The following is a 27,573-nucleotide window of genomic DNA, read 5'->3' on the forward strand; positions in this document are numbered from 1 at the left end:
CGTTTCACATTTTTACCTAAAAATGACTGAATCGTTAGTGTCAATTTTTTAACGCAATGTATCATAGAAGCAATATCATGAGTGGATTGTTTTCATTCTTCATATTGTTTCTGAATCCCCTTGGTTAATTATCTACAGGCCCCATCATAGAAATATCAATATTCGATTATTTTATCAATAAAAGGCTCCTCCCGTCTGCAGAGTATTGCAGGTGCGCGAGTGATTTTGTTCACAAACTTTTGGTAATGCAAATCAAAATTTGTTCCACGGATGCCGATTAAATAAACAATGAACCAAATTTGTTATAAATTAAATAAATCTCTTAAATGTGACTTGTAAATGTACGTGCTTTGAATGCCAATTTTTTAAGATTGCACTCTCATACATGAAAAGTAACATTCTGCACGCCAGCACTCATAACATCTTGTCAGGAACTACCATATATTCTGCAAACTGGCCGCTCCTAATATTGCTTCTATATTACTATGTATGTATACTGATTACTGACACTGCAGATCCATTATTTTCTGGTGAAAACGGACATTCATGCCAAAATGGCAACCGACAATCGATTTTTGTAACCCAGTATTATACTTTTTTCTTTTTATTGTATGTTTATCTTTATCATATTTTCCTCTACTCTTATTCCTAGCATTCACCTTTATTTTTTTGCAAGACTAGGTATTGGTAAAACATGCCAGGCTCTTGACCACTGGATTAAATTTTAAACTTGGATTAAAACCAAGATCTTGGTTGAATAAGACCAGTCATGATGATGAATCCATCAGCTGACATCTCCCGCAAAAATCCTCAGGATGACTTTGAACTTCTGCAGCGTGTTGGGAGTGGAACATATGGGGATGTATATAAGGTTGGTATGCGCGCTTGGTCAATCTATTTGTATGTTGTATACTTGCTTGGTCACATTCATACATTCAAACAATCAGTTTGTTTGATCAAGTTGTATAGTGATTATTTTAATGTATGGAACTCCTGTCTGATTATTGTAGTAAAGCATTCTGAAAATACTCTTACCAACCAAAAATATAAAGTCAGAGGGATAATACATTTTGATTTAAGCATATTAAAATTTCATATTTATGTGTCTGATATTTTTAGGCAAGACACAATGTATCAAAAGAGTTGGCAGCTATAAAAGTGATTAAATTAGAACCAGGTATGTTGGATGATATTCCTAAAATTATATTCATCTTTCTATTACTAATCGTATTACCTTCTTGCATTATGTTTAAGTAAAATTTGATATTTCCTACTTTAAATATATTACACGGTAGGTAGACTTGGTATGTGTCCATGGCCAACCTTTTAGAATAAAAGCTATATTATGTTTATATCAATCTTCTTTGTGAAAGTTTTTTATGAGTGTTTTATATTATAGTACCATTTTCATGTATGGTACTCATTATAACATCCGTTCTAGATTAAGGTATAATTACTTAAGTGTTGCGAAATAAGTTTCCTGTGTAATTGACCTATGCTCTGATGTGTAAGCCTTATAATTAGCAAGCTTTGTATCAAGGTGATGACTTCTCCATCATACAGCAAGAGATAATAATGATGAAGGATTGCAAGCATGACAATATTGTTGCCTACTTTGGCAGTTATTTAAGGTAACCCACTACGTTTAAGGTTCCAATGTCTTTATCTATTTAGAACTGCATTTAAAACACACTTTTACACACACTCAGACTGCCAACATAACAGTTTAAATTAAACATCCAACTAATGTTTTTGTCTAAAGTTGTTAATGAGTTTTTATATAAATGACTCTAATTTAAATGGTGGTTGTTGAATTGTCAGATAACATATATATCCCAACTGCAGGTATGTCAGTATCAGTATACCCAATATAGACCATTATTATTAATTTACCTACACTTTTATTACTTACCATGTGTGCCAACGTTACCCTTGAATATCCCATGTCACGTGTATGTTCCGTTAAATTTAATTGTATATATGTTTGTTGTTTAAACAGGAGAGACAAGTTATGGATTGCTATGGAATACTGTGGTGGTGGTTCAATGCAAGATATTTATCACAGTAAGAGTTATATATATTGTTATGTATAATATTATACTTTAAAGTGATATTATTTACCAACCATTTAGTAGCCTAGTATATATATATCCCCAATGGGGAAAACAATCCTGGCTTTTTTTAGCAATGATGCCAGGAATGGATTATGGTGTTTCTAAACTAATGCGTTTGCTGTTTGTTTTGTTAGTATATTCAGCTGGTTAAATGAACGTTTTATGTTTTATTCAGTTACCGGACCACTCGATGAGAAATTGATTGCATATGTGTGTCGTGAAACTCTCAAGGTGACTTGTATTCTATTCTATTCTTGTCTATATACCTCATATTTGACCCTAATCATGTAATTGCAGCTTATTGCACATACATAGCACTCAGGGCAAAGCTATGCCAAACAGTAAATGTCTACAGTAACTTTACCAAACCTTATATTATACACTGCATGGTCACTGATAAACACTTCCTGCATTACCAACTGCTAAGCTTTCTTTATGATATTTACAGGGGTTGGCCTACCTTCACAGCAAAGGGAAAATGCACAGAGACATTAAGGTATACACCGCAGTATTTTCACTTGCTTGATAAATGCTTTGTTTTATTGATTCTTTCTATAAACTAGATATCCTTTATAAAATATCCCAAACTAATTATAATCTAGATTTATTGACCAGTTCTTCAAAGAGGCTACAGCAAATATTAACTGGAAAATTTCCCAATATAATACATTGGCTATAAAGCTATATACATACATGTTAACAAATACCTTTACTTACTAAGCCAGGACAGGCAACTTTAAACTGTTCCATACACATTCTATTCCTATATTAAGAAAAACAGCCAAAATATTACTGTGGTAAATTAAATGAAATCTGATAATCACATTCAGGTTCAAGTGTTAAGGGATACAGCTACAGGACAGACAAAAATCTAATACAAGGGAAAAGAACAAACTGTACTTAATCAGATATTTATTTTGCCCAAATGGCATTATACGTCTCTTACTCAAATAGAATTCAAAATATTACGTTGATTTCTAATGTTCCTCCCATCTCCAGGGTGCAAATATTCTTCTCACCGATGAAGGAAGTGTGAAGCTGGCTGATTTTGGTGTCTCAGCTCAAATCACACAAACCATAGCCAAGCGAAAGTCATTTATTGGAACCCCTTACTGGATGGCACCAGAAGTTGCTGCTGTGGAAAGGAAAGGAGGTTATAACCAACAGGTGATATGCAGTTATATTGTACAGAATATTTAAATTTATTTAGTCAAAAATAATGCTAGTATAAGAAAAATGGAGTGGGTTTCATGTATGGGCGATCCAAATACCTGAACCAATTGTCAAGCTATAACTAATATTGTCCTGGTGAAGTTTTACCAGTTTTGACTAATTAATTGTTGGTTATGTAATGGCAAAGCATTATAAATAGTGTAGTAGAATAGTTTGCGTTAAAACTTAATGTAAAAATGTTTTAAGCTTCTTGAAAATACATTCTATTATTTACCTCATTTAAAATTAGCACCTTGGCCAGCCCTGTTACATATATTCCACATTATGGTACAGTTATTCAGGCATCTGCCCACACAGCTTGTTGTCAGTAATTTACTGACACATCAGTACTAGGTAGCAGGGGATGCATGAATCACACATACTGATTGTGTTGACATAACTCAAACTAAAAGTCATTCAATGTGTTCCTATCAACTTACACCCACTTGAATTTCTACAAATTTATAAACATAGAAGATATCTATACAGATTTTTTATGTTCTAGTAACACAGTATATACCAGTGCAATAATTACCTCACGTTTATATCCATTATTTAAAAAAAATCCAGGTTTTCTCAGCCTTTGTATAGTCATGAGACTCGTGACTCGTGTAAAAATTGCTCTCACACTAATTTACTAATGTAACCTTATAGCTGTAAGGCAAACTTTGAAATGCTCCATGTCATTACTCATTGGTTGAAAACTAATCAACTTTATAGTCTCCACACTTTATTGTATAAACTTACTTAAAAGCTTGACATTAGCAATGGCAAATATGACAAATTTGTCTTCCTCCAGTGTGACGTGTGGGCCGTCGGTATCACAGCGATTGAATTTGGCGAGTTACAACCCCCCATGTTTGACTTACATCCAATGAGAGCGCTGTTCCTCATGTCAAAGTCAAGCTTCCAACCTCCAAAACTAAAAGACAAACAAAAGTAAGCCGGAAATCTTTGTAAAAGTCCAAAACACAAAATATTAACGGGTAAATTGTATACCAACACTATTTGTAATGTAATGTTTTCTTCTCCTGCTTATATTTAAATTCTAACATTCTTCATTAACTATTTCTATCTCAATTTCTAAGGTGGTCGACTGACTTTCACTCATTCGTCAAAGCTGCGCTGACTAAGAACCCTCGAAGGCGACCTTCGTCTGAAAAGATGTTACAGGTTGGATATTGCTGTTTCATTACAACCTAAACATAACTAACTGAAAACAATTTCACATTCAACAGCACAAAGTTTAAACTTTAATTTGTTTTAACTTTTAAGCAACCTATAGAAAATAGTTAAATGTAAATATGTTTTTAACCAGAAGCGGGTTTTAACAATTGTTGTTTTGTCGATATATCCTATTTTTTTCTTTTTAAATGTTTTTTTTTTTTTTGCTGCTGTAATTGAAGAAACAAATAAAGATATTTTTATTATTACATCACTGTTTTATTTCTTTTCAGCATTCATTCGTTACACAAGATGGATTGGTTGCAAAACTTGGATCCGACATGCTGAAGCGTTCGCGGGAACCTCAGATAGGCGAGGTGTGTGTTTGTGGTTGTGGAACTGTGTACAATACCTAGTCACAGTGTATTACATTGTCCAATTGCTCCAGACATTCTTATCAGCATTTAATTTGTTTGAAGCATTCAACAAAACTCCTGTTAACATGTGGCACAGTAGTAAGTGCATCTGCCTCTAACCCAGAGGTTGGGTTCAAGGCTCGTTGCTGCCAGTGGCTATAATGGGTTGTCTAGTTACATACTTGCTAACTCTTGTTTTATATTGACTGTTGTTGTGCTGCGAAAGGATGATAAATAAGTTACATTTGTGGTACTTTGTAAGCTGGCATGCGGTGTATGAAATAGACAACTTGTGTTATACCGACTGTTGTTGCCACATGATAATAAATAAGTTACGTTCATCCAACATCCCAACCTTTTTATCCCAGGGAACTGTCCTCCAGGATGAAGACGATGAAGATGAACTGATCAGTGTCATCCCAAAACGAAGGATCCAGTCTTCTAGACCCAAAGAGGAGAGACAAGGGAAAACAAAATCCGAAGCAATATGTCAGTATTTTATGTTTTATTAATATAATCTTTGCTGTTTGGCAGATAAAATGTCAGAAACACATTACGTTTTTTTGATACCAGATGAGTTAATAGATTATCTAATGTCCGATTTATTTGCATTGTGTGAATTTTTATGTGTATTTTAATCTAGAATAACTGCTTATTAATGATAATAAGATACTGATGATGCCATTTTAGGCTAAATTTATCTTATGTTACTCACTGTACTTGATTGGTTGACTTGATTTTTTGTCTGTTACATATTTCTTTATGCTGATATTTAAAGCAACTTGTATGTTTACACAGTGGGAGACATTCAGTTCCAACCTCCTGTTACAAGAGAAACAGATCTCGAGGTAAACACGATACTGTGCATAAAGTTTTATTGTAACACAGGCAACTGTTTTTTTGTTCATTTATTTTCTTAATTTTATACCAGATGAACCCTTGAAAGTTTATTTACATTATGCCTGGTAGCAGAAGTAACATAATAGTTCGTAACAGTGTTACACAACAAATGTAAAGTTGCAAGCAGTAGCACATGTGTTCAGTGGCGCAGCCAGAAAAAAAATAAGGGGGGGGGGTTTTAATAAACAAAAAGTATTTTAAAAAAAAAAATTTTATAATTTTTTTTTATAATTTTTTTTTGGTTAAAAAGGGGGGGTCGCGACTTCCTACCCCCTGGCTGCGCCACTGCATGTGTTTGTATTTAGTGTTTGTATAAGTTGCAAGCAGTAGCACATGTGTTTTCTTAAAACGAGTTGTATATTTTTTTAACTTTGTTTCAATAAAAATTATGCCAACAAATGAATTTTCTTTCCACAGGAGAATGACGAGAGATGGACTTCAGAGGAAGTTTCTAGCAAGTGAGTGTTTTGTTTTGTATCTTTATTATTTTAAACCAATGGTCAATTCAAATTCAATGTAATGTTGAATTGCACCATGCATGTATCACTTGTGGTCATTTGCATATTCCAGTTCTTGGTGTTTCAATGTTTTAATTTTGTTAAGTCCGTTGTTGTGGTTATGTTTGTTGTTGTATTCGTTCAATAATTACCTGGAAATTTGTCCATTATGTTTAGTGCTTATTGTTTAGCATATGGAAAACTCATAAGCACCTATGCAACATTAATGCTTTCTTAACTTGGTACAATCAGCTAGCTTTATGCATAGGCAAGCTACACTCACTGACAAATAACATTGAATTGTATTTAAATAACTTGTTGGTCTTGATTTTTGAAACTACTCTGTGTAATTTCATGGTTTAAAGTTTCAACTAAGTAGACAACAGTTCTAAAAATAATTAAACCCAAAAAATTTAACTTATAAAAGAAATTCTTAAACATCAGATCAGCTTGTAGAGCGCTTTGCTTAGTTTTAAAATAGTAAAAACCTGAACGTGTGTTAGTGGCAAATTTCATTAAATAATCACATGACTTTCTGAAAGTTTTAAGTTAACATTTTGTGGTCATAAGACAAATATATTTGTCACATGTTGCACGGGACAAGTTACCTATGTCATCATCATCAGTAGTACTTGTATTTAAACCTCTATATTTAACTTTGCTTAAATGCCATCTCATGCTACAGTAGCCATACATAGTTCACTGCGCTACATTTACTTGGAAACCGACCACCTTTACATTGTTCCTTTTGATTTAATAATAAATAAAGTCTCACTGTAATCTTAGCCACACCTGCCTATATTAAGAGGTTAATACAACCACTATGACATCATAGAGCATGCTTTGTTATGTCATTTGTCAATGAAACAATTACTTTATGATTATTTTGATCACTTATTATTTCCACTCGCCCCCTAATCTGCCAGGAGTCTACTTCGTTGCGTGGAGGAAGAGCTTCACTCACGGTAAAGTTTTCCGTTTGCTTCTTGTTGCAGTAAGGGCTCGGCACCTAACCTATAATTGCTCTTTGCTCTCAAACACAATGTTCTTTTTCACCCCTTTTAAAACGTGTGGGTTAATTTGATTAATTGGTGAAATTATATTCTGACCACCACTTACTGGTGCTCTAGGTTTTGGTGTCATTTTCTGATTCTGCATGAGTTAGTGCAATTTGTCTGTAGGGTCCATTAGTTTAGATGTAGATACCATCACACGTCATTAAATTCATTGCTTCCACACCTCAGTGTAGTTATGTATGTAGAAAGCAGACTTGTGTCAATACAGTTTCACTGCGTGGTTTATATGTCTGTTGTCATGCAAGTTAATTATTAGCTGCAGTATCGACCTTATGTAAAGTAATATTCCATTCACATGTTGACAACATATTTGTGCACATGAATACAATAGATGTAGAACCTGCAGAGTAAGTTCAATGTCAATTGCATTTGCATAGTTATAACATAATAGCACCTGAACCACCACACTGGCAGCACCAATATTGCATTATATCAGGTTCTAACTATGAAACACAAAATATTTGCAATGTATATTCTTTAACTTTCAATAAGCAAGACAGCCGAGCCCTTTAAACAAATGCTCCACCTCTATTTTGCAGCTATTCCTTATTTCATTTGTTTTCATTTATAATTAGTTACAACTTTGACCAAATATCATGCAACCTTAATACTTGCATGGCATGCATGTATATTTATTTTGCATACACAGCATTGCATGTTCGGACAATCAGATCCTAATTACTTATCACTCTAGAATCTCAGGTGTTTAAATTTACATTGGGCACTGACTTGGCAGAAATAAAAAACTCGTTAAAACATATTTTTGGATACTGACATACTAAATAAAAGGAAAAGTTGTTTTATAAAGTTTTCTATACAAGAAAAGTTTCAGTCATATAAGTTTCTTAGGTATTTATTGCTTGTAGTGGATTTTTATTGATCTTAATGCATTTCAATATTACAGGGGACATGATGCCATTCTGGACCAAGAGTAAGTGACAAAATTTATAAAACAAGCTCAAAAACATAAATTGAAATTATCTTTCCCCCCACAGGGAAGGAACTGGCACCATGAGAGCTGCAGATCGTGGTACAATCAAAAACAATAATGCTCCAGTGGATTTATCTGGCCCCCCTATTCCACCCAAAGTAAGTTCCTGTGATTAGTGATCCATTGCTGGGTGTTTTATTTACCAAATGCGTTTTGTGTTGGCTATTCTTTTAGTAGAGCTTTAAATACAAGATAATTTTGTTCGAACAATATTATCAAGCATGGTGATTATTTTTGATTTGATTTTCTTTATTTTTTGCCATAAAAGCCACGACAGTACGGCGTCGAGTATTTTGGAGCACAACCGAATGCGCTGGGTCCACCAAGCCGTCCCCCCAAAGACAGTAACTTGGCAAATGCCCCTTCAAGGCCCCCAAAACCACCCCCATACCACATAAACGGAGGGGCTTTTGAAGACGACCCTCCCTTGGTCCCACCACGTCGTCGGAACTCTCCAGCTTTGATCGGGGCATTAGTCGACCCTGCATCTGGTCGTCCTCCAGTACGCCCCATGTCCCGAGCACTGAACGGTGCATCCCAAGACTCGGGTCTTCTTGGCCGCCCCACCCCTCCCATGGCTGTTGCAAAACCCCCGTTGGCCGAACCTGAAGATGACGACGTAACACCAACCGGAAGTCCGAATAAATTCCATCCTCCGTTATCTGAAAGTGTTTCTTCTGCATCGCAGCAGAAAGAATCTGTGAGCATGTGTTTTGTTCTATTTACGTTCATATTTTAATTCAAATGCAAGCGTTATTTTTGTTGGAAACTGAATTTATTACAAAGCAAATTTCAGGCACTCAGCAAACAATGATTATTGATTCATGCATGTTAAGACATTATTTTAATATCCCCCAAAAAATGTACAATGCACCCCACCTAAATTTTTCCTGCTGTTTTATTTTTGCCACTGCTCTATCTCAACCCTGCTTATGTTTTTCAGTCTACCACGTCATCACAAAACGTTGTCAATGGCCTTCCTCCCACCCCCAAAGTGCATGTGAGTTAAATCAAGAAACAAATTGATCATCAACTTTTTGATTTCTATTTTTAATTGTTCACATTTAAACTTTGTGTAAAACAATCAGCATATACTTAACAATTAATCAGCTTTTGCAGCTAAAATTGCATTATCTGAGATGAAAACTGTAAATTGAACGTAATAATTCTAACCCCATTTTTAAAAAATCTGCATTTACCTCTTATTTCCTGTTATTTTAGTTTATCTACCTTTTTCTTAGATGGGTGCTTGCTTTACCAAAGTATTTAACGGATGTCCATTGAAAATCAATTGTGCTTCAAGCTGGGTAAGTCCTAGTCACCAAATATAGCAATGTTAAAGTTTGGTAGGAAATTTAGTGGTAGAAAGTTAGATATTTGGTAACTTAAAGCAGACACAAGGTGTATGAAACAGAACATTGTGTTAAAACTACTGACATAGCTGGACCATACAAGGTAATTGAGTAATTAAGGACCTGACCCACAAAGAATAGAATTAAGTTAAATATATTTGTTCCACAGGTTCATCCTGACTCACATGACCAGTACATTCTGTTTGGGGCAGACGAGGGAATATACACACTTAATCTGCATGAGTTGCATGAAAATACCATGGAACAATTATTCCCACGCAAGTGTGTATGGTTGTACGTGATCAGCAATGTTCTAATGTCAATATCCGGTAAATTACTTTGATAATGTCTTACTTTTTGTTGGTATAATGAAGTTTATATAGTACCGGTGGCGGTAATACTGTATGGTTGCTGTTCTCTCTTTAGGTAGTTTAGTTTTAGGTTGTTTAGTAAGTACATTGTTTTAAACTAAACAATTTTTTCCAATAAGCATAACTATTAACTATTTATAGAAATCTATATTTCAGCATAAAAATCACATTATAAGCTGTCAGTTTGAATTAATTACTAGGTTTGGTATGTAAGAGATATCACTTGGGAAACAGCCCAAGCCAACTTTACTTCTACATGTTTTAAATTTTTGCATTTTCTTTCTGTGTCTTTATAACTTTTCCACACAACAGGCAATCGGACCCCACAACTATATTCTCACAACCTCGTTGGTTTGCATGAGAACGCACAGCGTACACAGAGAATTCACCTTCCTGAAAAGATGGTGCCAAGGTATGGCTTATTACGTGGAGCAGCCAGGGGGGCTTTGGGTAGTTTTTAAACTGAGAATTAAAAAAAAAATTGTTTCAGTTTTTTCCTAATTTTTTTTTTCTGTCTGGTCCACTGACTGCTGGCAATAAATGTTTGTTTGGATATTGGGTTTCTGTAATCCACAGTCATATTGTAAGAAATATTTCTAATTTAAATATTTTACCAAACCATCTCCATTATACAGGAGGTTCGCGGTTTCCACCAAGGTGCCAGATACGAAAAACTGCCAGCGTTGTTCAGTTGTAAGGAACCAATACAACGGACACAAGTATTTGTGTGCTGCACTCCAGCAAGCAGTCGTTCTACTACAGTGGTACGAACCAATGAACAAGTTTCTTCTCATTAAGGTATTTTGTCGATTCTAAAATACTAAATTATTATCTAAAATATTCAATTTGTTTTTTTGTAATTTTTAAGTTACATTTTTTTCTTTTTTTTTCTGAATATGAACATTTTTATTTCCTACCAATTTTATTAAATATTCCAATTATTTTGTCCAGCAATTTGACTACCCGCTACCCCACCCATTGAGAGTATTTGAACTCCTAGTAACCCCTGATGCAGAATACCCCCTCGTATGTTACGGGGTGAGTCTCGCTACTGCCACAACATCACCAAGTAAGTTGCGTATCTATATTTGTTGTTGTGGGTAAACTACAGTGTAAATGTAAATGCAGCATTCAGTGTAGTACTATAGAGTAGACTGCAGGATATACATTCTGTTACTTCTGCTACCAGGCATAATGTAAATATTTTTTCAATGGCTCATCTGATATGAAAGACATAGTGTATTTCGATTGTTACATCTCCTACTTAGCACGACTTATTAGGGAATAGATGACTCATAGAAACATTATTCTCATGTATGTTATAGCAGTGATTGTCAAACTTGTGAATGGTTTAACTGTTTACCTACAGATAGAGGTGAATGAATGCTGTCAGATACGATTAGTAAAATGGTGGACATCATATACTGAGCTAATATAGAACCAACAAGAAATAAATAAACATGCTGATATTCCTTGTAAGCACAACAATTAGTAGATCTTTTACCGTGCACATAAATCAGTCAAAGAACTCTACACATAAACTTGTAATATACAATTTAATTAACATATCTATCTTACCCCCAGACAAAGACAGTGGTCCACTGTCGGTTTATCACCTTAACACCATAAACCTGAACACCTCCTCATCGTGGTTTAGCGACCAAGGACAAAGTGGGACACAGCTTGCTGTTGTTAATGTGACGCAGCTTGAGAAAGACACTTTACTTATTTGTCTTGAACGTAAGTATATCTGACCTCTAAAAAATCTTTCAGTGGCCCATCTGGTATGAAAAAGTAGTATTTCCAACATATTGTCTGTCAACCGACAAGGCAAATAACAGAATATCTGACTTCTAATTGCAAAATTAAAAAAAAAACAGCAATAGCAGCGGAAAACAGCTAAAAATGATTTGTTTTCATAGAGTTATAAGACTATGTTTACAAGTAACACAATACTACTTGAGGCTTTCAAACTAATTAGCATGACAGCAGCACACTTGGAGTCTCTGTATCTGATTTGACAAATATTTATAAAAAAATTAAAACATTTTTTATGTTTTTGTTAATGCTAAAGTTTTGCAGCAAATATTACCTTTTGGCAGTGACTAAATTACTTTATCTGCAACATATTATTATAGTTATATTGTGTTACCTCAGGTGATGTAAAGATAATCAGTCTTTCTGGTAAATTGAAGTCAAGTAGAAAGTTGGCTTCGGAACTCCATTTTGACTTTGTAACAAAGAACATAGGTATGATACAAACACTTGTTGAATGAACATATAATATTACACATTTTAATTCTCAAGTGGCTGGGTAATATGGGTGTTCTGTTTTATACACATCGTGCCCCTTCAAGAGGTACTACATATCACATTTATAAATGATTTTTTTCCCTGTATGGCTTACAATTTATACCAACCATATTGTACCACTGGGTTGGAGTTAAACTAATTAATCTTAAACTGCTCAAAAACAATGTATTTCTGACGTTTTGTCTGCCATTCGGCAAGACTTCAAGAAAGATCAATTAGATTATGCCTGGTAGTGGAAGTAACAAAATAAACTAGTTAGGATAAAAATAAGTCTAAATTTCACCATGTGTTAAACTTCTTTGTGCAGTTTGTCTCCAAGACAGCATTCTTGCTTTCCATGAGCATGGAATGCAAGGACGAAGTTTCAGAAACAACGAAGTCACACAAGAAATTTGCGACAGAAGTCGGATCTTCCGTCTTCTTAGTTGTTACAGGTGTGAATGGATGTAACTTATTTATTATCGTGTTTAAGGGTTATGAAAGTACTTATCACACGGGTGTCATGTTTCAAACACCTCGGGCCAATTCACAAGTTACCACGCATGCAACTTTGTGGGTGATTATTTGGGGGATTTTTATGTTTTGGTAAAGTATGGGTCGCAATTCAGACAACCCATATTACTGGTCAGTGCAATAACCGAAGTGTTGCCAAAGGATATATTCGGCTATAGTGTTGGCAGCATTAAACTTTTTCTATGTTACAAAACATTCGCTTAGATAATATAACCTTAACCTTAGCTGCTTGTTGAAAATGTTTATTTAACGCTAAGTTTTTATTCCTACAGAGTGATCGTATTAGAAAGCAAACCAACCGACAATCCTAAAGAACTTTCCAACCTTTACATCCTGGCCGGTCATGAAGACATGAGTTCAGTGTTTTAGACGATTGCGCAACATCTGGTCCGCATTCACGACTCGACTTTGCACTTCATTATCCTCGACCATGAGAACATCCAGCTGTGGACGATTGTGCATCTACGTGAAAACCATGCACGTTGTCACTGTATGTCTCATCTAAGTTGTTCTCCAAGCATGTATGCAGCAGCCACGCATGCCTCCATCTTGGAGTGCAAATATACGCAAAGTGGTGACCCCTATGTATATAACTTGTTTTATTTCTGCGCCGGATTGCAATTTTGTGAGCAATCATCTGGCTGGTTTTGGGTTTTATGATTGACAGATTTTCTGCCTTTCTTGTTTTACGTTGCCATTTTACTGCTTCTGATTGAAAGTGCCTGGTCACTCTTTCTTTCGCCCTTGACGTTATTCTTTCAAACTGGTGTATACGCTGCAACTATGGCCCGCATAAGTTGCTTTTAAGTAGTTTTTTTTTTCCGGAAAACATGAAAATAATGAACTGCTGAAATATTTTTATTTTTGCATTCAATTTCCGGCGGCATTGACTGTACACAGTGAACAAAGCTATATATATATATATAACTTTGTGTAAAATTATTTATGGCTATTTTGCTCGTGGCTTTCAAACCTTACAGCAAACGAGAACTGCAATCGTGCGCAGTTCAGTTTTCATAATTGCCGGCTATAGCCAAATAATATGTGTCTGTTATATTTTCTTTGTATATTTCGCATCTACTATACATGGCCCTATGTTCGAGGTATCAATAAATAAATAAATATTGGTAATGCGCTTGGACTAATTGTAGTTCATTAAAGATTAGTGATCAGGAATCTTTTAATGGCTCATCTGGAATACACTATTAGCTGTTAAAAGATTATTTATAATTTAAACAATGCTTGGTAGCAGAAGTACCAGTAAGTTAGTTATAAATACAATATTTTGTATAACTTTACTTCTCTGTTCCATTACGATTAAAACATGGACAAAACAACGAGACTGTGCCTTAAACATTTTTTTTGTCCAAAACGTAAATAAAACATTAGTATGGTTGCGTTTACAAGCGCTTACTATTTCTATTTTTGCTCTCTTTCGGTCTTGTTTTGAAAGTTTCAGCATAGGGGTTCAGACATCGCCTAAGGTTCACGTGCATAAAAAAGGTTAAAAATGCGTTAAAAGTTTCTTTATCACTAAGTGGTACGTTTGAATAGTAAAATATATTTTTGTGTGGCCTTATGCTTATTAGTTTATCTTAGCAATACGTTTGTTGTTAATGAAAAAACTTTCCGACTTTCTCCTACGTTATCAGACCGCAGAACGTTTATGTAATGTAACTACTTATTAGTACTTACTCATATAGGCACAATCCTGTAACTCCTGAGGGCTTATGACGTACTAACCCTTAACCACTGACACCTAACTTATAACTATAACCACAAGCTACCAACCAGCCTAAATTTACCGTACAGGAGGATTCGTCACTAATTCCAATGTTTTGTGTATTTTTAGTGTTAGCTGATAATAAAAATGCCGATATTGTGGAGAATAATCAGAACCACTGTTAAGTGCCTGAGTGCCGTTAACAAATCTTCCGTTCTTCATACGAGAGTTTTATTATCAAGAACTGCCACAACTAATGCTGCTGTTGAAGAACCATTGCCACCTCCTGAAAGAGATAATGAAGCCAGAGTGTTTGAACCCAAAATTGTCAATCTGGTTGACTCAATTTCGAGTCTAACCCTTCGGGAAGTTGCGGACTTGAATGAGCTATTAAAATCGACATTAAATATAAAAGACACCCCAATGATGGCTGCACAGGTAGCGGCTCCAGCAGCTGCAGCAGAAGCAGAGGAAAAACAAGCAGTTCCAGAGAAAACAGAATTTGGAGTAAAACTTTTGGAGTTCTCACCTGCAGATAAAATAAAACTGATCAAAGCCATTAAAGCAGTAAAGGAAAACTTTAACTTGGTTCAGGCGAAAAAATTTGTTGAGAGTTTGCCACAGATTGTAAAAGATGAAGCTTCTAAAGAAGAAGCGGAAGAAATGAAGAAGATACTCGAGGAAGCTGGTGGAAAAGTAGACATTGTGTAAAAAATTATTCACATGCATACCATTTTAATAGTGTCGTGAAAATCTAAAGTTTCTGCACGATAATATCTCAGCTTTTCGAGTTTGCCAATTTTGAGTGGGCCTACCTAGTTGGTTTCTAAAAATATAACCATATGAGCTTCTTAATTAAATGTTTGGATACTTACTGAGTCAATTCTTGACAGTTCATTTAATAACCCACCAAGTATGATAGTTCCTGTGCTTTTTAAGAACTGTAACATCCATTTTACTTCCTAGAACATAAATATAATAGTAGAGTGATTTTGCAACAATGGTTATATGCAAGTTCTACCAACAAGGTAACTGCAAATTTGGAAGCCGATGTTATAATGAACATGTAAGGTATAATGAGAACAGAAGCAGAGGTCAACAAAGGAGTCAAAATGGTAACTATTATTCAATTTTAAACATACACCAACCACTGGAATATAATTTTAAAGTAAACTGTCTTACGAATCGTTTGTTTTATTTTAGACAACTACAGCAACAGAGGTCGTAATCAAAACTATGTTCAGCCTTCTCGATTTGATGATTCGAATCGGCAACATAAATCCCACACAACAGGTCGGTTGCACGTTTGTCTTCAATGGTTTTCACTGATACGTTATACATGTGTAAATGTGTAATAACATTTATATGCCTGTTTTCTATTACCAGATATCTACAGCAGTCCATTTAACAGAGGTGGAAGCAACAACACAAATTTTTCCTCTGGGTCAGAAAAACACCATACACAACAAAGCATAGACAAGTATTTAATTAAAAACATGTTTTTTAAAAATATATTGATACAATAGTTTATATCCAATTCAATTCTCTTTTTGGGTGCTGTGAATGAATGAATGCAACTTACTTTATCCTGGCGTGACCGGAAAACGAAAGTCGATATAACACACGGGTTTTGATACACCTCGTGCCAGCTTACGAGTTGCCATGTATGTTACTTATTGGGTGATTATTCTTTGGGGGAATATTTTAATTTTTTATATATATGGCCAGTGGCGCAGCCAGAAAAAAAAGTAAGGGAGGGGGGTGGTTTAATCAAAATATTTTTAAAAATATTTTGTCAAACTATGCAACATGCACAGCTTTCACCTGTTATTTCTTCAGCAGACAAATTTGAAGGAAACCTAAAACTACAAAGTATAAACCACTGACTTCCAATGTTTTTATATGCCATGTTGCAAAGTTATCATGGTGGTAACAGTGAGATATCACCGTTCACCACATTTGTACAAATTGCTACTATTTCCAAAATACAGTAGAACCCACAAAGTTAAATACATACCAACATGTAAGCAGGTGTAAATTAGCACCTGTGTCATAACAACTGTCCTTGGCTGGCCACACAAGGGAAAATATATAACTTTCATTTATTCCTACAGATTCCATTGGACCTCAAAATCCCAATCAAATCGCTTCAACGCTTTGGCTGAGTTAGAAGAACCTCCATTATCATCCACCACTGTCCAATCAGAAGACCATGCATCTATGTTTAAGACAATATCAGAAGACATGGCTCTGTGGCCAAGTTCAAAAATGTGGCCGTTTTCATGTTATTCATATGCAAAGGAGAAAAATTGCGTAGAAGGTAAAGTGAACTTTTTTTATTGCTTGTATAAATTGTATAACATCAGTATTTGTGTAAAATGCACAAGTTGTATTTTAATGTTTACATGTGTAAATTAATGTAACATGTTTTTCTTTTTTTACCTTACACAACTAAATATTTCAAGTTAAAAATATAGTTTATAAGATTGATTTTTATTGGTTTTAAAAACATTGATATTATAATTTACAAGCAAACTTTGTGCAAAATAAGGTTTGGCCGACATACAACCTGAGGAAATCCGTACTTTGTATTATCTTTATGGTTTGGAGCGATATCGAAATATCTTGGAAGAAGTTGAACTTATCTACACAAAGTTAGTATTTAATATAAATATAGGAATCGATAAGATACAAATTCTTTGAATGTTCTTTGTTTACTATCAAATGGGACAAGAGTGTAAAGGTATCCCATCTTCCCCCTCCCTACTATACAATATACACTCTTACCACAAAACTACATTGTTAAGGTAAAAACTTAAACTTATTCACTTCACAGACGCAAGGAAGAGTTGAGATACATGAGTGAGGAAACGAAGTCTTCACTTTTATTACAACTTGGATCATCAATAGAGTCTAACCCATCTGCTGACCTCTCTATTTATTCTTTGTATGGTCCTGGCACAGGTGAGTATTATCTCTATTTTATGTTGGATATTTATTTTGTAATGTTTAGTATTTTTTTATATTTCGGAAACTGTTTCTCTAATTAATGCACAAAACAGTGTTGTCTGTCAGGGTCAGCTTCAATGTAAACACATCATGTTGTACTTGTGTTTATTACATTATACACTATGTTTCGTTGCAGCAGGTGTTTTAAATACTAAATGTTACATTCAGTGAATTAGAATATATGCTGTGTCTGTCGTAGAATATCCTTTTAACAATCATGCGCGTTTGACTTAGGACATCTTTTCAGCTTTGCCTATTTTTTATAGAGTTTAAGTCTTCTTCAAAAGTAGCAGATGTTGCTGCGTTTCCTACTCAATCCACCGTAAACCCGACCGTTACTAGCACAACAACTGATTTGTTCAAACCCGCTGTTGCACAATCCAACACATCTGCTTTACCGCCACCTAGCAGTAGTTTTATTCAACCACCGCCAGCGACTGGTGGCGCACTAGGGCAAATGTTTAAGACAGTTCCAGCCGCTGAGACAAAACCGTTGGTATCGGTGTCATTAACTACGCAAGACCCGACGTACACAGATAAAACTGAACTAACAGCAACTGAACTGCAGCAGTTTGAAGCTCAAAGCTTCACGTTAGGCAAAATCCCAGTGCGTCCTCCCCCCAAAGACCTATGCAGGTAGCACAACATGAAGATCTCATGACCATACGTGGACTACCATACACAGCGTATCTTTAAAACATCTACAGTTCGGCTATGCCATATCGTAGTCGATCGACCAAAGCTTTGAAAACATCGATTCATTCGACGCCTTTCATCCACAAACAACTATAATGCCTCCAATTTTGCGACGACTAATATATCATTAAGTGCTCGAGTTACCAACGGTTCCTATCACAAATCCGGATAATAACACGTACATCGCTATATCGAGTTCTTACCCACACTCCATCTATAAGATCGAGTTGTGCATGTTAACGTGTAAGTGTCAAAGACGTGTTCTGTTTATGTGTGCTTACGTTAACTGTCGGACCGCTCGGTCAGTTTCTGCTGGATACCGTTTATTTATTTTCCTCCTATTCTGCCTCCCCAGATTATATCTTAACGCAATTACTTCTTTCTCTGCGGCTCGCATTATGAAACATAACGCGTGGGTAGTTCACTAAAGTATTTACCACCAACTATTAAAAAGCATTTCTAAAATATTTAGGACCAGTTTTGCAACAAATATTTTTTAAATTAAGGTAATGCTCGCAATTCATTAAATATTGTAAGCAATTGTAATTTTAAAGATAAAGAAGCTAAATAATGTGCGGTTTTCCTTTTCATAGATTTATATATGTCAGCTACAAACCCTACAGAAACTTAATATATAGCGCCACAATCCACCGGTTTTGTGTCAACCAATAACCACTTCGGATTAGGTTAAGGTTTACCGCAGGTTAAATAAAGATGCACTAGCACGGTGACCTACTATGGGTTAACGCGAACTATGACTAGAATGCAAGAAATTCTTCCACGAAGAGCTAGGATAATAATCTACTGGAGTTTGGCCAATTGTACTTTATTTCATGTTTTGTTTGCCTACAATGAATATAAACAGTGTTGGGAGAACTTAAAGGTGTATTAGATTCGAATACAGCTTATTAGTTCCAGCGAACAGTTTGCAAAATATCCAGTTACTCTTATAATGGTACATATCCAATTCGCCGAGTAAAGCTCGCCAAACCGGCTGGTCTGCTCAGGAATGTTCTAGAATCGTTTTCTGCTTAGTTTCTTTATTATTGTCGTAAATCGGTATATTAGTTGCAAGTGCAGACGACTGTTGGCTTTTCTACAACTCGTGACTTTTGCTGTTGGGGTATAACGGGTTGGGTTTATTTAACATACTGCGGGTATTTCAGCGTATTCATGTACATCGATTTCCACGATGAATCGTCCTTGTTACACTGCTAGTTTTGAGTGGGACAGCACACAGACACGACTAAATATGCGGCCTCCTAGGTGCTTGCGTTTGTTTTTTAAATATTTAAGCCGCGGTAATCGGATCCGTGGTTCGCCGAGTCGCGATTTGGATACAGCAGTTACAACAACATTGTTTTCCCTCTCCGGTAAATGTATTCTTGTCTAAAAATTTGAGCACGTTTTATATAAAAGACGATGTACATCGACATTGATAGTGAAACGCAACGAACAAAACAAACGCAATCCAGGGTGGCGAAACTCGTGATAAAAAAGATTGGAGAAACTTGGCTCGGAATGCTGAACGAGATGGGCTATTAAGCGCCCTTAATACTGCAAGCTGTGCAAAAATTAGGCAGTGGTAAACGCGCGGTTGTCTGCTAGCTATATGGTGAGAGCTTGGGTGTAAAAAACAGAGTGGTTTGTGTTATAAACCGACTAACTGGAAAATTACCAGTTAGTTGGCGAATGTAAGTAAATTGCGGTGAAAGGCCGAGACCACAAAGCCGTTTCGCAAGTCGGCGACAACTATATGATTATGGTTTAACCTGCGTGGCAATTTTTAGGATAATAGACGGGAGATTGTCGGTCCGGAGATGTGCGGCACGAAAACAACGATTGGCAGTCGATGGAATACGATATGAGTGAAATAACAAGTGTAACAAAAACTAGAGTTTCTAACTCCGGCTCGCTTGATGATGGGTCTAAGGGTAAAAAACGTGCCGCTTTTAACGACGGTAATCTCTACTAAATCAAGAGTTCAAGTCCCGCGGGTTCAACCCACTAAACGTGGTCAAAAGGAGCCTTTATTTATAGAATGTTGGATCAGCTGGACCGCGACAGCACAGCAGTCTCGTTCGTGAGATACGGGAAGAAAAGTGGTGCCAAATTACATCCGGACCGGTTCACGGTGCCAAGGACGGGATACCGCTGATTTCCAGCCGATGAGACTACGGGTCAAAGATATTTTGGGTCACAGCTTTCACTTCGGCGGCGAGTAGCTTAGTTTGGCGGGGTTGGGATTCCATTTGGGCCGCGTAGGGGTGGGAAAAATCTCAATGGCAAGTCCAGTGCTGCTAGCTCCGCGGATTTCACTGTGGTTTAAACTTCACTTGGCAGCATCATCAGAGTTATTGAAGTTGGGTCGCATGTAAGTGTCATATATCGATTGCATAGTATCAGCTTGCAGTTCGCTGGTAGACGGTGCTAGTTGGTAGGTGGGTAAAACGGGGGGTGTAGTGGTCACGGAGATTGGTTGGGTGACCGCTAGAGGTCGGGTGTGAGCATCAGGCACTCGTTCATGTTGGGATCCGGTGGAAGCGATGGGTCTTGGGTTTGAACAATGGTGACTCGGTGTGCTGACGAGTTTGGTTTTCGCCGCTTTTCGTCTGCTTTGGTGCGGGTCGGTTCTGACCACTGAAAAATAACAAATCTGATTAGCGATGACTGTATATGGAGTATGCTGTCAACGGGTAGCGAAACGAGTTCCCAAACTACTTGATCGTGATCGATGCTGTAATGCGATTAAACTGCGGTCCAACCGCTAGAGCTTATGGGGAAGTGTGACGATGTATAAACATTGTCGTCATACCGTATATACACGGTGCAATTACTATAGCGTGGGAAAATGCGCAAACTGTTCGCAGTTGAACCCGGAACTACCGTGACCATGACAACCAGATGTGCTGTCACGATAATGAGGGCAGAAAATTTGGACGGTACTAAAAACCTTGGTCGTCAAACGATAGAGTCGCGATTACTGTACCGCAACGCCCACGGCCTTTTTGCAACGTGTTTATTGATGACCAAGGTGTCGTGAAGTGCCGTCGCTGCGCCGCACTTCGTCTGATCCAGCAACGAAAGCGATCTGACTGCGGTCCTATCCCATCCTATGTCGTGACATGTTGTTTACACCGCTTTAACATTCGCGGCATTCAATCGTGCTAAACATCGAGCAAGCACCAACATGAACAACCTTCTAACATTCGCAATCGTGATCGAGTTCATCGCCAGCCATAATTATGACGCATTATGCTAGACCTTTCGTGATGCTTCCAATGCGAATGCTTCCGTATTAGGAGCATTACACTGCGTGATCTTATCACGGAAAACAAGGGTGGATTCTCCCCACCGAAACACCTTGGTACCGTTGCTCCCGATTGGTAAACCGATCTGCTGAGGTGGCCGGTAAACGAGACACTAAATCGTCCGCAGTGGTTATGAAGGCATTTCCAGCGAAAGAGCGATTCAATTGTGACGCAACCCAAAACGATAATGTCGATACGCCGCGTTAGAACGTAGATTATCCCGCATAACTTCGCAGCCACAACTGGCCACCGCACAAAAGGGAAGCGTTCTCGGGTCTGATTCAACAAACAAAATGGTGCCGCTCTGCCTGCCGATGATTCTGACGTCGTGAGCTACCACAAACAAGCTGATGTAAGGAGAGATAGCGAGTGATTTTTGCCTGAACGCTTGATATAATCAAAGCCAGGACTGTCGTCGGCTCTTCTCAGAACAATTGGCTTCTATTTTCAATTTACGTTTCGCGATCCCCCGCTCACCAGCACCGGTGTGCTGCAAGCCCCCGAGCGTCTATGTGTTTACACCAATCGTTGTTCGGCACAACGAAGTGTAAACTTACCGCTCCAATCAGTCCAACCAAAACTAAATAGCAGATTGTGACATTTGACCCCAATCGCATTGAAAGTAAACACGGGGATACGTGCTCCTGTGTGTGAACCCGTTTAACCTTCGATGAGCCTTGACACTAAATTTACCGCCCAAACGAAAAACTTAGCATTAAAAACGACGCCGGTTACCGGATACCGATAACACCTGTACATAATTTTAAAACACCGGTATTTTCGATGCGTTTCCGGGCTAAGCGTTCGCCGAGTTTTAATTAAACATAGTTATCGCAATTGGAAGTATATGAAGCAGTCAGCTCGGCAATTATCACCTGTGTGCTTCGCAACAAGTCGAACACCGGTCGAAACGGTGGGAGTGCCGTCCGAAGTTAGTTGTTTAAATGGCAAATTGCCAACCGCCGGTCGTTGCGGGCAAGAAGAATGTCGTGTAAGCGCATTTTTTGCGATCGCTAATTATGGCCGGTACTTTAGCATTAATAACATACTCGGCAACGATGATGAGCCGCTTATTCTTTTCTACCAGGCATGTTGTACGTCGTCTTTGTTCAAAACTTTAAGTTTAATCTGCTTACCGTTTTTAATCATTCCCACTCTGAGGCATTTCTGATAACGACAATATGGGCAGTGGGTTCTTGTCTTTTTATCAATCGGGCAGTTGCTGTTCCCCAGGCACACGTACCTCGCATCTTTTTGCACGGATCGCTGTAACATAAGATAAAATATAAGTTTATATTAAAAAAATCCTAAACTGTCATTACCTTAAAAAATCCTTTGCAACCCTCGCAAGCAAGGACCCCATAATGTTGCCACCGTGCCTTGTCACCACAAACCGCACAACTTCCTTCCCCGAAGCCGCCGTAGGTTCCCTGGGAAACGGAAGGGTGTGTATGTACTTGTGGCTGAACCTGCGCCAGCGAGGGAGAGCCTCGTGATGTTCGGGCGACGTTGCTCTGCAAAAAGATTAATGATTATACAAAAGTTTGTTACAGTACAGGTCTGGGTGGTTATGAAGTTCACGAAGTCGTGCGTAGATCGAGATACGTATCTCACGTTTGTTTGGATTCTTTTGGAATTAGTGGGGACACGATATTTAGATGTAATGCCCGCCAAACAACAGGGCGTGGACAATTATATAAATCCCGCGTTTAGTAAGCGGGGGCTTGTTTTGTTAGCTCAAGTTTGTTCAGGCCCTCGGGCGGCGTTTGTGATGCCAGAAACTAGGCGGCGGTTCAATTCCACTCGTGTGGTTTGTTTTTGCTGCTGATCATCTGGCACAAGTTGGGATTGAAACTTCACAAATGGCCCTTTGGACTAGTTTACCCACATTTTTATTTTTTTAATAGTTTCAACTGTGACATCTAAATATCCGCGCGTATCATTGCATTACGCACAAACTTTGCCGAAAAGAATTAGCTATAAAGCTATGGCCAATCAAAGACGCATTTTCCGATATATGTACCTGATTTTGAAAACCGGCGAAGTCGCATTTAAAGTTAAGTGCTGAATATTCTATTTTGACTTCGTTTCGTTGCGAAAGGACTGGAAATCTTGTAGCATTTTGCGCGGCTGAAGGAAGGGAAACGCGCCGGCGTTTATTGTTGATTGAGTTCTGGTAACGAACGTTTGGCGATGTTTGGTTGAAGTAGGGGTTGGGGTTGGATTTCACTAGACTTGGTGATACTTCGGTACAGTTATTGTATGAGGTAGAAGGCGAATATTCTCCAGCTGGAGAGGGAAATTCCTGGTCGTAGCTTGGCTTGGCGACCAACTTGCGATGCGAGGGCAAATATTCCGGACTCGGGGAATGCAATAAACTTTCGAAGCTGAAGTTGTTGCCTGAATCGTGTCGACGACGTAAAGAATTTGCGGACTGGTTTGATGGAATGTTGGTGTGGTAGGAATGCCTCGTTTGCTGCATTGGAAGAGAGTTGGTTGCGATGAGCGGTGGTCGGTTATTTGTCGAGTAGTCAAAGGGTTTGGTATTGGTGGGATCGAATGAGAAATATCTTCGCTTCGAGTTTTCGCTCCAATCTTTATCAAATAGCGAAACATCGGGTTTCGGCACTTTGAGGTCCACGGCGAAATCGAGAATTCTCCCGCATGGCGATTCAAGGGTTTGGATTAAGGTGGAGTTAGCGGGGGACGGCGGTGGTGACACGATAGTTAGCTTAGGAGCTGGATGAGACTCGATGACGTCTGGGGAGAGACACCCACGATCGAGCAGATTTCGTTCCGTACATGAACCAGGAGTGTCTGGTGGTGAACCATCTTGATGAGGAGAAACAAGCTCAGTGTTCCATGAGTTCGGTACCACGGCTGCCAGGCTAACATCCTGGGCCCGACGGTGCCATCTGTTTCCGAACTTACCGCCTGGTCTACTTTGCCCGACGTCAAAGTTGCTGGAAATCTTCATGCTTCCCCCTGAAGTCGACAAAGACTGGATCGTGATCGGTGAACCAAAAAGTTCGTCCTCCAGTGATAACTTTTCATGGCCCATAAAAAGTGATTGATGTGAAACAGGGGCAGATATCGGTCGATCAAAGAAAGAATCGTGAAGATCAGTTGTGTCCGAATCATCCAGTCCGATCAAGGAAGACGAAGACGAAGATTGATGATCGTTTTCATGACTTCCATTAAACACCGCAGCTCCTAAAAAATCTTCCGATATGTTACCAAGTCCACCAACAGCTCGCAAAGAAGCCAAGATATCAGAGTGAGTGCTGTCGGTCGAAACGTGGTCCTGGGAACCAATATGGCTTGGCGGTGCATTCAACTGCCTCGAGAAATCAATTCGACTCATAATAACCGAGCATGCGGTTTCAAAAGCCGCACTCAAGTTAACTTGCGGCAATTAAACCATCTTGTCAATGTTTATACATACAACCTATCGAACCTGGCCAAGGCATTATATTGAGTGTATTTAAATCTAATATTTTCAATTATTTAGCCATTTCTCAGACGCAAGTCCTTATTGCTGCATGTAGGCTACAATACAACTTCTTATAATTTCTACGAAAATTGAAAGTCTGACTCTCCGTCAATATTATTAGACTTAAATGAGCCGCTGAGTATATAACGGGCTCTCTTTTTCTACTACTGTTCTACCTTGTCCCGCGTATCTTTCAATGCTATACAATTTCTTTGCGGATAAGCCGAACTTGCAAGTTACAATAAATTCCTGTGCAGTATCGCTAAATCGAATAAATCATTCTCATCATTGGTTTGCTTACGCGCACTATGATATGAAGTACAATGTCTCTGCATATCGGCTGGAGAGCATACGTGCAGGATGCATGGACTCACAGTGAGCAGTGTGAATGTTTATCTGCCGCGATCCTCTCCGGATCTACCGTTCAGCCGGCACCCCTAGGCTATGAATTTGCTGTCGTTCGTTACAGCGCCTTGTTCGTCCAGTCCAGCGAGTGACCGACCGTTTTCTGCGATTCGCACCGAGTAATAACTAAATGGTGCGTTGGCGACGTTTTACCACCGCCTCATAAAGCGACAATGGGAACCAACCCGGCAATTACTGCCAAGTTCAATCGACTGTCGGTTTACGGTGGTCAGCGACCGTCGTTCGCATTTACTTACGGCACTATTTTCACCCAGACTTGACAGTAGAAGACAATAAAGAAACAGTAAAGTATATATACCTGGTAAAACACCTTTGCTCGTTTTCCACGTGATGAAGTAGCGCTGGTATAACGAGACGTATGTTCTTGTTGAAAGCTTGGGGTTGGTATGGTACAATTCAACGGTTTCTCGGTCGGAAATTGAGTAAATGAACCCGAATAACCAGCGGTTGGTGAATTCCAACTGCTAATCCCTGGCGTTATTGAGTCGGGAATAGAGGGGTGGGATAACGATTGAGGTGTCGGGGAAACTTGTCGATAACGAGCAACTCCTAGACTCTCGTGCGACCACTGGCGAGCAAGTGGAGCGCGATGAGACATCTCTGTCGGCGGCCGAGTGGCTGGTCGATTGTCAATAAAAGTAGGCTGGCGTCCTGAAATTAAATAATTCAGTTATTTATGTGTCTTTATTAGTAAATTTTAATAAGCAACGTACTTGTAAAAGGGCAAAATGTTTCAGTTGGAGCTGCCCAGGTTGCATTACATGCTGAAGTATCCAACGGTGGGTTCTGAGAAAATGTTTCCACGTAGGTTGGATAATGTTCGAACTGTACGTGTGCTTCATATTTTACTGGGTAATTTTGTGGGAACTGCGGACCGGAAAATTGAGTCGATGTATCCAGGCATACACCGGAGCTTGTGCCCTCAAAGCCATGCGCGTAGTTTATCGCACCTAAGTCGCTGTCTGTGCAAAGTTGGTGCAACTGATCGAATGTTTGCTGGTTCTGGACTTGTCGGTCCGAAGAGTAAATGTCTCGAAGTCTGTTTATCGCTGACTCGTCTTGAGTGACGAAGCATTCATTTGAAGTTTGAGGTGAATAGCTCGGTTCGTTGCAAGACGAAACCCATGACGAACAAGGCTCTTCGTAGGTGATTGCATCTGCTGCTGTGCACACCAGTTCGGCGGGTGATGGGTAATCTTGACTCATTTGGTACGGAACCTCCGAGCTCTGGTGTGCGGAAGGGGGGGTTAGGGAGGCGTAACCAAACCCTAAACCTTCGCTCATGCCTGACTCGGACGAGCCGATCGAGTATGAAAAGTGCGTTTGTGGTTCGGAGAAGTCGCGGATTAGATTCTCGACTATCTCCGCATCAGGCTCACTAAGCGGGGTGTTCAGGAGCCTACTATAGCTCTCGTCCGCCACTGTAGTACATGCGATGTTGGGTGAAGTATATCCGTATAACTGCACGTTCTTCTTCGGGAATTCCACAGCGCAGTCCATTATTACTTCGCCGCGATCTGCTCGTATAGTTAAGATGGCTGTTACAATGCGTTGAAGCGATGATGAGTGGACGGACGTGGTGTGGATGAAATGAGTGAAAGATGACGATGTGGCAATTTACAACACTTATACTCGGGTTTCTAACCTGGTGTTTCAGCTCGTGTGGTCCCACTACTAGAGTTTGATTCCCCGCTGAAAGCAATGTTTGCCGTTTAATGATCCAAACCGGTGCAAGAAAGTCACTGAGTTTATGTGCAGTCAATGTTCTGAAATGACTCAAAGTCCTAACTGAACCTTAAGAACAGAAATATAGTATTAAAAATCCTATGTCCTACGTAATCATAAGACAAACCTAATGAAAAATATCAAATTCAACGCATACGAATAAACGTATGTTCCTAAATTATAGTGTGTTAACATTAAACATTCCTGGCAGAAGCTGCACGCGTGTTTTTTACCAGAATCTTTCGTATTTTCCATATATAGATGTAATTGG

The 27,573-nt window shown here is 38.3% G+C and overlaps 4 protein-coding genes across 10 annotated transcripts; 3 read left to right on the top strand and 1 right to left on the bottom strand.

Moving 5' to 3' along the window:
- Positions 1–632: 632 nt before the first annotated feature.
- LOC149731767 (mitogen-activated protein kinase kinase kinase kinase 5-like) lies at positions 633–14,060 on the top strand. Of its 6 annotated transcripts, XM_089884265.1 has the most exons (27): positions 633–871; positions 1,120–1,177; positions 1,541–1,631; positions 2,000–2,064; positions 2,290–2,345; positions 2,563–2,610; positions 3,114–3,281; positions 4,126–4,265; positions 4,415–4,499; positions 4,784–4,867; positions 5,275–5,395; positions 5,705–5,754; positions 6,224–6,264; positions 7,230–7,268; positions 8,284–8,310; positions 8,375–8,468; positions 8,639–9,070; positions 9,314–9,370; positions 9,612–9,677; positions 9,892–10,051; positions 10,406–10,505; positions 10,729–10,891; positions 11,045–11,162; positions 11,678–11,833; positions 12,251–12,343; positions 12,714–12,840; positions 13,192–14,060. In XM_089884265.1, the coding sequence occupies exons 1-27, from the start codon at positions 770–772 to the stop codon at positions 13,286–13,288; spliced, it is 2,838 nt and encodes a 945-aa protein (XP_089740391.1). In that variant the 5' UTR covers positions 633–769; the 3' UTR covers positions 13,289–14,060. The 6 variants fall into 6 exon arrangements, with proteins under 6 accessions (XP_089740391.1, XP_089740393.1, XP_089740392.1 ...); XM_089884267.1 differs by lacking the exon at positions 8,639–9,070 and having other exon boundaries at positions 634–871; XM_089884266.1 differs by lacking the exon at positions 7,230–7,268 and having other exon boundaries at positions 634–871.
- Positions 14,061–14,735: 675 nt separating this feature from the next.
- LOC149731768 (uncharacterized) lies at positions 14,736–15,502 on the top strand. Its single transcript, XM_089884353.1, has one exon. It carries the CDS (start codon positions 14,790–14,792, stop codon positions 15,351–15,353), a length of 564 nt encoding a protein of 187 aa, XP_089740479.1. The 5' UTR covers positions 14,736–14,789; the 3' UTR covers positions 15,354–15,502.
- A 113-nt stretch (positions 15,503–15,615) lies between these two features.
- On the top strand, positions 15,616–22,926 carry LOC149731769 (nucleoporin NUP42-like). The gene is made up of 7 exons (XM_089884324.1): positions 15,616–15,757; positions 15,846–15,935; positions 16,029–16,122; positions 16,757–16,962; positions 17,194–17,296; positions 17,479–17,606; positions 17,918–22,926. The coding sequence occupies exons 1-7, from the start codon at positions 15,643–15,645 to the stop codon at positions 18,289–18,291; spliced, it is 1,110 nt and encodes a 369-aa protein (XP_089740450.1). The 5' UTR covers positions 15,616–15,642; the 3' UTR covers positions 18,292–22,926.
- LOC149731770 (uncharacterized) lies at positions 19,705–27,381 on the bottom strand. Of its 2 annotated transcripts, XM_089884285.1 has the most exons (6): positions 27,223–27,381; positions 26,291–27,094; positions 25,876–26,228; positions 22,981–23,172; positions 22,795–22,924; positions 19,705–20,987 (listed from the first exon to the last, which is right to left on the bottom strand). In XM_089884285.1, the coding sequence occupies exons 2-6, from the start codon at positions 27,075–27,077 to the stop codon at positions 20,680–20,682; spliced, it is 1,770 nt and encodes a 589-aa protein (XP_089740411.1). In that variant the 5' UTR covers positions 27,078–27,094; positions 27,223–27,381; the 3' UTR covers positions 19,705–20,679. The 2 variants fall into 2 exon arrangements, with proteins under 2 accessions (XP_089740411.1, XP_089740410.1); XM_089884284.1 differs by lacking the exons at positions 25,876–26,228; positions 26,291–27,094; positions 27,223–27,381 and adding an exon at positions 23,682–25,334.
- Positions 27,382–27,573: the final 192 nt, after the last annotated feature.

This window comes from Ciona robusta, chromosome 9, assembly GCF_009617815.1.
Source record: "Ciona robusta chromosome 9, ASM961781v2".
Classification (NCBI taxonomy): Eukaryota; Metazoa; Chordata; class Ascidiacea; order Phlebobranchia; family Cionidae; genus Ciona; species Ciona robusta.

What these genes read in the sequence shown, in the direction of transcription:
- LOC149731767 (XM_089884265.1), top strand. Translation starts at nt 770, where the DNA reads ATGATGATGAATCCATCAGCTGACATCTCCCGCAAAAATCCTCAGGAT. An exon ending in TGTGTCGTGAAACTCTCAAG is followed by an intron (nt 2,346 to 2,562) that starts GTGACTTGTATT and finishes TGATATTTACAG; the next exon opens with GGGTTGGCCTACCTTCACAG. An exon ending in AAATGCACAGAGACATTAAG is followed by an intron (nt 2,611 to 3,113) that starts GTATACACCGCA and finishes TCCCATCTCCAG; the next exon opens with GGTGCAAATATTCTTCTCAC.
- LOC149731768 (XM_089884353.1), top strand. Translation starts at nt 14,790, where the DNA reads ATGCCGATATTGTGGAGAATAATCAGAACCACTGTTAAGTGCCTGAGT.
- LOC149731769 (XM_089884324.1), top strand. Translation starts at nt 15,643, where the DNA reads ATGGTTATATGCAAGTTCTACCAACAAGGTAACTGCAAATTTGGAAGC. An exon ending in ACATAAATCCCACACAACAG is followed by an intron (nt 15,936 to 16,028) that starts GTCGGTTGCACG and finishes TTCTATTACCAG; the next exon opens with ATATCTACAGCAGTCCATTT. An exon ending in GTTGAACTTATCTACACAAA is followed by an intron (nt 17,297 to 17,478) that starts GTTAGTATTTAA and finishes TTCACTTCACAG; the next exon opens with ACGCAAGGAAGAGTTGAGAT.
- LOC149731770 (XM_089884284.1), bottom strand. Translation starts at nt 25,022, where the DNA reads ATGAGTCGAATTGATTTCTCGAGGCAGTTGAATGCACCGCCAAGCCAT. An exon ending in TCGCCGGTTTTCAAAATCAG is followed by an intron (nt 23,173 to 23,681) that starts GTACATATATCG and finishes ATCTTTTTGCAG; the next exon opens with AGCAACGTCGCCCGAACATC. An exon ending in AGTGGGAATGATTAAAAACG is followed by an intron (nt 20,988 to 22,794) that starts GTAAGCAGATTA and finishes GTTATTTTTCAG; the next exon opens with TGGTCAGAACCGACCCGCAC.